A 12,028-nucleotide genomic window follows, 5' to 3' on the forward strand; every position below is an offset into this window, starting at 1 on the left:
ATACAGCCTTAGTCCTTCGCGTTCCTCTAAAGGACAAATCTTGAGAAAACCATCCTGAGGCAACCCCGGGCAGACAGGCCTTCAGGAGGCGTCTCATCCAGAGTCAGGCGATGGGCGAAGGCCTTCAGGCCCCGAGTTTGCAGCGCGTCTCCCAGGCCTGAAGGCCAGAGGACTCAGGCGCGCTCCCTTCTTCCATCCCGGAGAGCCAGCCTGGGGCGTTTCCAAAACCCTAAGGAATTCCGCTTCCACACCTGTGATCCCAGCAGCGTCTGCTTTTCCGCAGGATCCCTCTCCAGCCCTGCTGACCTCTACTCACCACTGACTGCGTCTTTAAAGTGGGTCTTCTCTGAGGAGTCGTAGACAAACTGGACTTTGCTCAGCTTCCACGTTGCCTCGGGTCCCTTGGACGTGTTGTGACTTTCCTGCCGAGCGGAGGAGGTGCGGGTGAACCGCCGGCGCAGAGAGGGCCGAGGAGACAGAGGGGCGGCCCCTACCCACCCGCACCCCCCCGAGTCTGCAGGGGGTCCGTCAGCACCGCCAGCAGTTACCCTTATTTTTAGTTCCTTTATCCTTTTTAGCAGTTACCTTTAGAAACAGCATTTTGAGTGCGTACGCGCGATCCACCCAGAACACCTGCAGCTCCGACTCGTCGTGGCCACAGTGGCCCTTCACCTCGGCTCCCCGGGTCAATGAGATATCGGCTTGCTCCGTGATCAGCTGGGAACACAGACGCCCCGCACCCCCTCAGCGCGCGGGGCCCCGTGGGGGCTGTAAAGGGCGGCGTGTCCAAACTCCGGGTCGGGCGCGCCTGAGCGCTCCTTCACGCGCTCCCAGGTCCGGGAACATGCGGTTAGATGCTCTGCGTGCAGACCCGGCCGGCCGTTAGGGGAGCGGAGAGAGGGGGGGTTACTTTCCAAGCAGGCGGGGCGAGCAGAAGGCGTTACAAGCCGGAACCCCCATGCAGCATTCAGGAGCAGCCTGCAGGGCTTAGGGGGGAAGGCGGGCGACCCAGGTCTTCACGGGGTCTTGAGGGAGGGTGCCCTTCGCCCCTGGAGCCCTAGGAACAAGCCGGGAGGGAAAAAGTGCCTTACATCCACGTAATTGCTGGCCCACACATCATAAGGGACAATAAATTTGGCTGCAAACTCTGCCATGAGACACGTCGTCCCATTTTCCCGCACCACAAATATATCTTTTTCAGGGTTAGTGGAAAGGCCTGAGAGATTTTCCACTTCTTGTTCTGCCATGATTCGAGTCACTGTATCTGCGGAAAAAAAAAATCCTATCTGTTCAGGGCTCAGCGAGCCCACGCGTCTGGGTGGAGAGACATCACAGTCCGCAGGCTTCGGGGTGACAAAGTTCCTCGCCGGCTACCATGCGCTCTGCGGGCCGTTTCTCTGCCCAGCAGCAACAAATTCGACTGCTGTTAATTTATAATAAAGTTGAATTAGAAAACATTTAAAGCCTTACTGACTTGGAATCCGACTGGCCTTTTTTTCCTCATTTTAGGCTTTTAAAACAAAGGTGTCTCGCCAGTGCTCTAAGCCACGAAGCAGGCCCGTGTGAGCACCACGTCTGGTTGCTATACAGGTGTGTGGCTCTCTGGGGAATTCCCTGCTACCAAGGGGAAGGCCCTCCGCAACCCCCCGCCCCCACAAAGAGAACCAACCCGCAAAACGTTACGTCCACGTTTTGACCTTAAGCTACCTGCCTGCCGTACGGTGCCCGTTCCGTTCTCTGCAAAGAGTGCGCCCTGCTCTGACCGTCCCCAAAACGCTACTCACGGAACAGCATCAGGAGAACTCGAAGTCCATCCACGCCGAGAAGGGCTCTTCTGCGGAGATCCATGCTCCCGGAGCCGCGAATAAGGCCAGCGGGTGCTGCAGCAGAGGCCGCCCGAGAGGGAATCCCTCCAAGTGACGGCTGGAGTGAGCCGGGCGAGCGGGGGCGGGGGCCGCGAGAGGGGGCAGGACGCGGGCGAGAGCTCGGTGCGCGGGCGGCCGCGGCGTGGAGGGTACCCGAGCGGGCTGATGCGAGTCCGTTCACTGCGGAGGGGAGGAACGCGCGGCGAGGGAGCCGTACTCGTCTGCTAGTGCTGAAAGAATTCGGTTGTGTTGCAAGAAGTGACGGTGGCTGGACTCATGCAGAGGTCCAGTGAGAACTGGGAGGGCTCAGATTCTCCCGGTTTCCTGTGCTGCAGTTGCATCTGCAAAGATGATTCTGTCCTGAGAAACTTACTAGCACCTCAGACTTCGTCAACATCCCCACCGGTGATTAGGTGGTGAAGACATCACACCACTGGAGTCCTGGCTTCTGAAAATGCATCCGGTTCCTGAAGGAAAGCGGGAGAGCACCATTTGTTGCTGCTTTGGGGGAGGAGTAGGCAGGCGGAGAGAAGGAAAATGCTATGGCAACAGCTGCTGCATTTTGGAGACATCCCCTCTCTCCCCTGCTCTCAGTGAGATCAGGGTTTAAAGGTAAATTAACGCCTCCTCAAAGGAGGCCCTCAGTCAGTGCAGTTTATCTATTTCGGCTTATTTTCTGTGAGTCTGTTCTTTGTATGAGGACTTGGAACGCTGGGGTCAGCCATCCTTGCTCACTATATTGTGGCTACTCTGCCAAGAGGAATGTAAGTGAACTCAAAGTTTGTGAGCATTATTTAGGTTCTTTTAGGACAATCACAGTTACATAAACACACACACACACACACACACACACAGATACTACTCTCCAGCCTTCAGTGGGACAGAAAAACATATACTACTGAGTTAATTCCTATATTTACATTTTCAGCAGCTTGCTTAATTTTAAAATTTTTGCTCTATAAATCAGAATCAGCTCTTTCAGCAATAGATACACTATCTTAATTATAGTGATCTCCAAATATCATATTTCTTAAAGGCTATTTCATTATATGAATAATAAGCAAAATAACAATGTCTTAATAGGGGGCATCTCACACATGTGCATTGACAAATCTGATCCTCCCTACAACCTTAGAAGATAGGCACACACCTTATTATGATTGTACATGCCCCCAAATTGAGACTCAGAGAAACTAAATGACCTTCTTCAGTGTCATATGGTCAGTAAAATTAAAATAGAAAAAAGCACATGATTTAACATCATAGGGATCATTTTCATTTTTCCTTGTATAATACTTTGACTCCAAAGTATACAATATGTTGATTTCCATTAAAAAAATCTTTATTCAATGACCAAATAACAAGTTAAAACCTAAGATCTCTAACTCATATTCCTGAAAGATACAGATTGGTGTTTTACATATAATAATATTCTGACATTATGCTTGCTACAAAGTGTCTACACAATTATTGTTTCAAACCTATTCCTATATCAATAATTAGATCAAGAGCAATTCAAATTATGAAGTAATGTTTAAGTTTATACTATATTTTACATCTTTATCTCTGTATTTTGATATTTCATCCAAATATTTCTCAAGAAATTTACATAAGTGAATATATATATCACTGAGGCAAAATTGTGATTGATACAAAGTCAATTATTATCAGTTGAGAGTGGAAGTTGTAAAAGTTATGTATGCCTAGTGATTTATCATGTTAGTAACTGTCAGTAAACACATTTTCCTGCAGTACTGCAAAAAATAGAAAGCAATGAGACTATTACATAATGAAGCATTTATATATTCTCTTTCCCTCTCTCCCTCCAGTACTGAAATGAGGAAAGAAAGAGATTTAGTCACTCAAGATTCAGTATTTATTTTTTATCACCTTATAGAGATTTTAGTGTTCCTTATCTAAAAAATTAGGATAATAGCTCAGGGGTTGTCTGTTTAGGCCAAGTGACCAATGATTATAAAAGCATTCAAAACAAAAGACAAATTAATTTAGATTATAAACATTAACTGAGTACCACTACTCGCACCATACTTGATACTTTGGAAACCCAAAGATAAATATCATTATACATGTATAACAGATATCTGTAAAAGTTAGAATACTTTCTGTCTTACACATTATTGCAGATATTTTCAGTTATAAGATGTTAAAAGAGCAGTTGAATTAATTTATGTTATCTGCTTTAATAATACAATATTAGGAAGTAGCACTGGTCATTAATCTTAAGTTGTTGTAGCTGATTTACAAGTCAAATGTCAGTTACTTTGGAAAATGTTTTCCTTCTATACCTGACATAAATGATCTCTTTGTTAACCAGTACTTGAATGAGTTAGAAGAAAACAAAATTTTAATCCCTCTTCTTGGGAGAATCGTTTTCAAAAAATAATTTAAAATTCTTTTATAGGTGGGGGGGGTTGGAATGGACATGTACACACTGCTATATTTAAAATGGATGAGCAACAAGGACCTACTGTATAACACATGGAACTCTGCTCAATGTTATGTGGCAGCCTGGATGGAAGGGGAGTTTAGGGGAGAAAGGATACTATTATATGTATGGCTGAGTCCCTTTGCTGTACACCTGAAACTATCACAGCATTGTTAATTGGCTACACCACAATACAAAATAAAAAGTTAAAAAATAAAATCTCTTTAGGTGTTTAATCTTAAACATAGCTTTACAAGTACCATTAACTTATCCATCTACCAGTAGTGAGTCTTATGTTGCAATAGGAGTTGGATCATTATACCTACAACTTTCACCAACATTTATTACTTTGTAATCATCCTTATGGACTCAGTCTTTGTGAATCTCATGCATGTCACTGAGTGACTACTGTTTCATAGATGTGGAAGAAAAGGCCCTTGCATGTATAGAACTTTTAATTTTGATGGAAGAAAATAAGAAACATGAAGATATATGGTTGCCTGGCATGATGTGTGCATTGATGTTTAAGGAAAGAAAAAGTAAGATAGCCATCTTGGGGTGGTCAGTTCTACCAAAGGAGGCCTCTTGAAGAAGGCAGATCTTAAGGAAGTGGACAAATTGATCTAAGGTAAAAGGTAAAGAAGGGCAATGCAGATGGCAGGAAAATATGTTAACCATGAGAGTCAGTGCAGAGATATAATTCTCTATTCTTCCATGTTTATCATTTGCAATAAAGAAGAAATTAGACCCCCAATCCACAATGTTTTATAGCATTGATACATAACTGTTATTTAACTTCTTTATTTGATAATTTAATCATATGCAAAAGAGAGGAATATATAAAACATTCTAAATAAAATTAATGTTCAAATTATTAGGTGTGTTTCTTGGTACTTGATTGCACAAGCAATTGACTTGTATTTGTAGAATCAAAGAGGAAAGCTAAAGCTTTGTTGCAGCTTTGGCTTATAGATGTTTTGGTCTACTTTATAGTGAGATGTGAAAATGTACTCTGTCTCTGCAGTTCCCACCACCGCCAATGCTCTCCTCTCACCACACACACAGACACACACACACACACAGATAAGGAAGCACAAATGGATAACAGAAGCAGGGTTAATTTAACTAAACTGGACAAGATGCACACAGCTGTTAAGCCAAAATTACTGGTTACCAAAACCTTTTTTGTGTCCAACTTACCACTGAACAATTATTTCATTTAATTTAATCACTGCCTTAGAAAACCTTTGAGACCCTCCCTAGGATGAAAATCCTTTTGGGATAGGAAGTGAAAAATAAGTGTACCTAAGAATATTTTGTACATAAATAGGCAAAGCCTAGAATACGTGGAAAGAATCAGAAAATTAAATTTAGCCCTTGGAAGCACTTAGCTTGCATGATCTTGGTGAAATTTCTCTCATTCTTTCTGTCATTGGTCTCTCCTGCAGCTACTTGAAAGAAACAAAGCTATTTCTGCAATGAAGATAACTGGTGAAGAAGACAAGGCACCAGAATAATAGCCTTTTCATTGGGAATGTTCTTAGAAAATGTCCTTTTATGAGTTCATTTAGAATAAATGCCTTCACACATGAGAGAATGAAGGCCACAAAAGTCTCTCTTTAAAAAAAGAAAAAAAAAAAACAGTTTGAATAAGCAGATGGTGAGGTCAGGTAATAAATGTTCAATGTTCAAGAGCAAAGAAATGATTTTCATCTTTTGAGCCAGTAATTACTTAACTGTTTTGTAAAACTGTTTATGAAGCTAACCACTAGCTTCACTGTAAATTTTTAGGCAACTGAGTACAATCAGTCCTCTCTGGTTTCCTGGCAGAAGGGCCTGGGATTTCTCTGTGAAAGACAAGAATCAACTGAGTAGTTAAAAATCCTTTAAGAAGTTTTTTCTCCAAGAAATATTGACAGCTATCCCAGTAGGCTTAAGGTTAGACAAGCTGTGGCTCGTTTACAGTAGTTGGAATTCTGAGATAATGCAATGCTTTAAAATCTAGTTTATGATGTATCACAGGGGTTTCTTATTCCCAGTTAACTACTCGTTAAATTCTCGATTTAAACTTATCTGATATTCACTTGAAGATGTGTTGGAACGAAGGAAATTTTATATTAATTGCCCCCGTGAAAGAAGGTGAGAGCTGAGCTTGGAAGGAAGCTTTGCTGATTCAGAGCTGGAGCCGGGAAGCGCCCGGGGTGTCCTGAGGCTGTAAGTTTAGGATGTCTCTATGGCTGTTGATTCGAAACCGTGCAAGATGTTCTGGTAGCCAACAAAGGGAAAGAGGAAAGAGTTTTCAGTGTATTGGAAGGCGACTGGCAAGGGAATCTAGGCAGCAAAATGTTAGCTTTGCCTAGATTCCTCCACTAACAACGCTTTCTGGAAGGAATGGCTTCATCTCTCTGTCTCCAACACACCTTTCCTACAGGATCCTTTCAGGGCTGCATGCCTCACTGCTATGAGCGACCTTAGTTGGAAAGGAAAACAAAAACCCGCTGCGGAATTCCATATACTAAAGTTTTTTATCCTAACGGGCAAGAAGCCGTCGCGCATCTAGACTCAGCCTGCGGCCCATGGCATTACCTTTGGCTGGCCTCGAAGCACGCGGGCCGGGTTGCTCCGGGGCTGGGCCTGGCTAACTCTGCCCGCCGGCCAGTGGCCCGCACCCCGGTCCGCCGAGACCTCCGCCCGGGAGAGACGCCGGCGCCGGGCGCCCGGGCTGAACTGCACCGACCTTCGCGCAGCTGCTCCAGGTGCAGACGCGGGGGAGAAAGCTTATGAAGGGAGGGTCCACGCGCTCTCCGAGGCTGGGGAGGAAAGATCAATCCCGCGGGTGCTGGGCTTGAGCAGGTGCGGGCCTCGGCTGCTGGAGCGAAGCTCCGGGCTCTTTTGTGTCGGGATCCAGGGAGTTGGAGGAAAGGAGGTGCTGGCAGAGGGTCCCCGGCGCCGCGCCAGCTTCTCTATAGTTTTCCCTCCCAGGGAGCCTAGGCGGACCCGGAGGGAGCGGGGCGAGGGTGCGGCGAGGCCCTCGGCGCTGTGCGGCCGCTCGCCTCTCGGGAGGAAAACCGGGGGGCTCGAGGGCGGGGTGGGATGCTACCCAGAGGAGGGGCAAGAGGCCAGGTCTCAGAGGCTTCACGTCTCTTCTTTGCTCTTATTTTTTCCCCTTTCTCATCCTCCAGGATGGCAGCCGCACCGCTGGGAGATGGCCTCGAGGGGCCCAGCGCTCCAGCTTCCAGGGCCAAGTCGGGAGGACGCGGAGCCCCGGGGCCAGGGGCACTGGGCGATCCTGGCCGCGGGTCGGTCGGTCCTTGGCCCGCTCTGGGGAGTGCACGGGGTTTTGAGATTCTGCTGAGAGGAGAGGCTTCGGCGGCTGGAAAAGCTCAAGAAGCAAGCACCCAGGGGGAAGCGGCTTCTCTGAGGCGGAGTGGAGGCTTGGGAGTTGGGTGCGGGGTCCCGGCCCGGGGACAGGACCCGAGAAGGTGACTAACGGGCCGGGGTCCGTCCCTGGGTACGAAGTGAGTTTGGGGGCCTGGAGGAGGAGATCACCCCTTCCCGGAGCTGCTGGAGGCCCCGCCAGTGAGATTAGGCTTAGCGTTTTGTTTTCCAGCCTGGGGTGGGGGAGGGCGGACGGCAGCGGAGGGTATTCTCCACCCTGGGTCGCAACTCGGGGAGAAAGTCCAGGGACAAACCGGGCGCCGCCTCTCCTCCGAGGCTCCTTTAGACGCGGAGCCGGGTACCTGCCGGCTGCGCCTCTCCGGTGACAAGCCCAGACGCGCACGCTGGGGGCCCCCACACCTGAAAAACCCCATAGGGACCCTCCCCAGATTCCCTTTAAAATAAAAATGACATTAAATCCAAAATTCGGATAACACTAAATCCCGAATAGTGCCCTAAAAATAACACTCACATTCGGATTTTTCTTCATGGCGACTCCATGATTACTTTTTAAGTCAAAGCAAACGTGTGGGCGCTTCAGCCCTCCCGCTTGGGGCTCCCCAGGCCTCTGTCTGACAGATCCGCACATCTGTCTGGGGACTGTCTCTCGGCCCGGCAGCCACTTCCGTCTGCACTTCCACCTCCTTCTAGGCCCAGATCAACCCCCATCCTAAGATGTTCTTTGTGTTTCTAATTCTCTCCTCTCTCCCTTTTTTTCTTTTCGCGGAAACATCAGGGCTTACGGAGCTGGTAGCCGCTGCCTCGCCCACAGTCTCTGGAGTTACATCCCAAGGCAAACTCAAGCCTAAAGCACCGAAGCCGCTGCGAGCACCTAGCCTCAACCCTTGTCACCCGAGGTTGGAAGCCCGGGTGCCGCCATGGCACGCTTAACCCCGGGTGGCTTTGTGGAGGTGCACAGATGGGACACGCCTCAGGCCGGCGCCCTCCGAGCCGCCGATGGATCGGGTCATTTCCCGATTTGATGGGCCGGAACCTGGCGTGGCGGGGCTGGCGTGGGCGAGGGGTGGCAGCAGAGGTGTGTGACATACATAGCTTAGCGAAAGCTCCCAAATACTCTCCCTCCCACAACGCGAAGCTCTCTCTCCTCCAGTTTTCTGCTCCGCACACAGGTCCGAGGCCCCGATCCCGAGACCCGCTGCGCCGTGAATGCTGGCGGCTGTCAGAGTCCCGGGCGGCCCCTCCTCTCCGTGGGCCTCTGCGTCGCCTGCACCGCGCCGGCCGCATGCTTGTCCGCGAGACTGCAGAGAACAGGACTCGGTCTCCAAGCACCCAGCAAGGGCCTTGGCTGGGGGCACAGGTCAAAGGCGCACTGTAGCCGGGGTGGAGGAGCCTCATTCCCGGGCTGTCTAAGCTCTGTCTCTGGGAACCTTGGAGGGAGACCTGGGACCCGGTTTGAGAGTCTGGCAGCAGGAGGAATTCGGTGGGAAGGCAGGGGGACGGAGGGGTGGGGGGTGGGAGGGCTGGGGGGGTGACGAGCACTCAATGCTCACTTCTGGGAAGGTCGGACCCTCCAGCAATGCCAGCAAGGCTGCGGGCCCCTGAGAAGGGCAAGGTTGCAGGTCTCTGTTCTAGTCTCTTGCCCTCAATTCACAATGGAGTGGGAAGGAGGCGAGAAACCCAGTGGGGAGCCGGAGCTCAGGTAAGAAGGCAGCTGACCTGAGGAGGATCCCTTGGGGGGTTCCTGTTTCCAGGTCATCACTGTGGATTCCTTTCAGCTTCCTGAATCTCCTGAACTTCCTCCCGGTCTCCTGAACTCCAGCTCTGCTTGCCTGCGTTCACCCTAAGCTGGACCTTGGTGGATCAGGCCTGGGGTTGCAAGAAATCTCTAACCTTGGTGTGCAGCTGGGCAAAATATCCCGCCTGCTCCTCCACTGCCTGCTGGGAGAGCAGACACTCTCTAGGGAGCCAGGAACGCCTCACAAGGGTCAGGGCGGCTAGACAGTGAACTGCTGGGTGCTCAAGTGAGGTCCACGGGCCAGTAGTATCACCTCCACTCTGCAGCGTCGCCCTCGCTACTGCAGTACTTCAGGCCCCACCCAGGCCTCCTGTATCCGAAGCTGCATTGAAGATGGTGGTCCTGGGAACTTCCACACATCTCAGGTGGAGAAGCCTAACTTATAGAACCTCAGTTTAGCCACAGCCCACACCTTCCACCTCATGTCTCCCAGCCGGATTGCCACCATCTGTCAAACGGTGTCCTGCGGAGCTCTTAAAGCACCCACTGCAGACCAGTGAATTTTGAGTTTCTAGGTGGTAGAGTCCAGGCAGGAATGTGGTTTTAAGTGTCCCCAGATGATTTCAACAGCAGCCAGGAATAACTATCCTGGAAATACCCATTTAACAGACTAGCTAAGGTAGGTCTGAGATCTGTACAAGACGGTAAGGAAATGGTTTAAGGCCCCTGGGCTCTGTGTCCTGATTCACTCTAGCTCCGGCAGGTGTGGTCTTGAGACAGCTAATTAATCTTGCTGTGCCTCAATTTCCTCACTTGCGAAATGGAGTTAAAGATGTCTACCACAAAGGAGATAGTGTGGTTTTAGAATCAAATGTTTAGAATCATACTCAATAGATGCTCACTTATAAGGCCCAGTCCCTCAATTTTGTTTTAACTCTCTTCCCGCCTGCCACGAGCAGTCCTCTTCTATGGCACAATGGCTTGGTTTTGTTTCAGTATTCACATCTATTTTCAACATTTTCAACGTGAAAACCTGTATTTTGAATTGCTTAACAACGTAGTAAACCTAATGCTTTGCAGACATTGATTTTGCTGGTTCCAGTCATTTTATTCCTATTCCTTTGGCTTTAGAAGCACCAGTGAAGTGTGCTTCTAGCTCTGTGTCTGGACAGGACAATCACAGAATTCAGATACCCTGGGGGCTTGTTAAGATACCCTGAGAGAAAGGGCCCTGCCCAGAGATGCTGCATTTGTAGGCTTGGAAAGCAGCAGAGTAATTGTATATCTGACCAGTCCCCAAGTCGTGTGGATGCTTCTGGTCAAAGGGGACTACGCTTTGAGAACCACAGTAATGGCCTCAGATCATTGTAGAAATCTCAGCTGTAGCACTGTCTGATAGGAATATAAGGCAAATCACAATTGTAATTTTAAATATCCTGGTAGCCACATTTTATTTATTTTTGTATATTTACTTTTATTTAAATGTTTTTAACATATAACATGGTACAAATTTAAGAGTTATAGCAAGGTAACTTGATAATTTGTATACTTTAATGTGATTGCCATTGTATTGATAGTTACTTCTATCATATCACATAATTATTATTATTTTTTTGGTGGGAATAGATAAGATTTTTCTTTGCAGTTTGATGATTATAGTACAATATTATATTCTATCGTTGGTATTGTTTAGTCACTAAATTATATCCGACTCTGTTGTGACCCCATGGACTGTAGCCTGCCAGATTCTTCTGTCCATGGGATTTCCCAGGCAAGAATACTGAAGTGGGTTGCCATTTCCTTTTCCAGGGGATCTTTCCCACCCAGGGAGCCAACCCATGTCTCCTGCATTGTCAGACAGATTCTTTACCGCTGAGCCACCAAGGAAGCCCTTTGTTGTCTATATTTACTGTATATTCCATTAGATCTCCAAGATTTATTTACCTAACAGTTATAAGTCTGTGCCCTTAGAAAATAATTTTCCTATCCCCCAGCCTCTGGTAACACCACTTTACTCTCTGTTTTAGTGAGTTTGGTACACATTTAAAAAGAAAAAGAAATGGGTCAAATTCATTTTAATAATATACTAAACCTAATATATTCAACATACGAATGTTTTAACATTTAGTCAGTAACTAATAAAGGTAAGCTATCTAACAGTTTGTACTCAATATATTAAGTAGTGCATTTTGTAATTTTGTATTAAATCTTTGAAGTGCGGTTTTCTTTGCAAGCTGAGGGTATGTGTGTCTCTCAGCCCAGGGGAGGTGATGGCCAGCAAGGGTGTAAAGGAAACAAGGGGCAGGCACTGGGAGGCGAGGTTTTCTACACAGAAGGAATAGCATCAGGGCTGAGGGATATGAGTATGAAAAGTTAGTAGAACTGGAGGGTTTTCCCTATGAATAAAGACTGTTGGGTCTGAAGCTGTGATTCTCGACGCTCTGGTTCTTGAGCGTGCGTCAGGATCACCTGGGCAAAGGGACAGAGGACCCGGTCGGTCTGGGCAGCAGCGTTTCAGCTTGTGTGCTATGGAATGCTCTGTCTTGGAGAGATGACTTCCGCTGACACCAGGCATAGCGGTGA

At 47.9% G+C, this 12,028-nt stretch overlaps 1 protein-coding gene across 2 annotated transcripts in view; it reads right to left on the reverse strand.

Moving 5' to 3' along the window:
- The window catches only part of LAMP5 (lysosomal associated membrane protein family member 5), a 12,568-nt gene extending 10,121 nt beyond the window's left edge, over positions 1 to 2,447 (reverse strand). Inside the window, exons 1-4 of one of the 2 annotated variants that reach the window (XM_040248312.1) lie at positions 1,785 to 2,447; positions 1,092 to 1,264; positions 586 to 717; positions 317 to 422 (exon numbers count right to left, since the gene is read on the reverse strand). In XM_040248312.1, the coding sequence (XP_040104246.1) occupies positions 317 to 422; positions 586 to 717; positions 1,092 to 1,264; positions 1,785 to 1,848 (475 nt within the window). In that variant the 5' untranslated portion in view covers positions 1,849 to 2,447. The remainder of the gene's footprint in view (positions 1 to 316; positions 423 to 585; positions 718 to 1,091; positions 1,265 to 1,784) is intronic. The other variant, XM_040248313.1, reaches the window with a different exon arrangement.
- Positions 2,448 to 12,028: the final 9,581 nt, after the last annotated feature.

This window comes from Oryx dammah, unplaced genomic scaffold, assembly GCF_014754425.2.
Source record: "Oryx dammah isolate SB20612 unplaced genomic scaffold, SCBI_Odam_1.1 HiC_scaffold_10, whole genome shotgun sequence".
NCBI classification, from domain to species: domain Eukaryota; kingdom Metazoa; phylum Chordata; class Mammalia; order Artiodactyla; family Bovidae; genus Oryx; species Oryx dammah.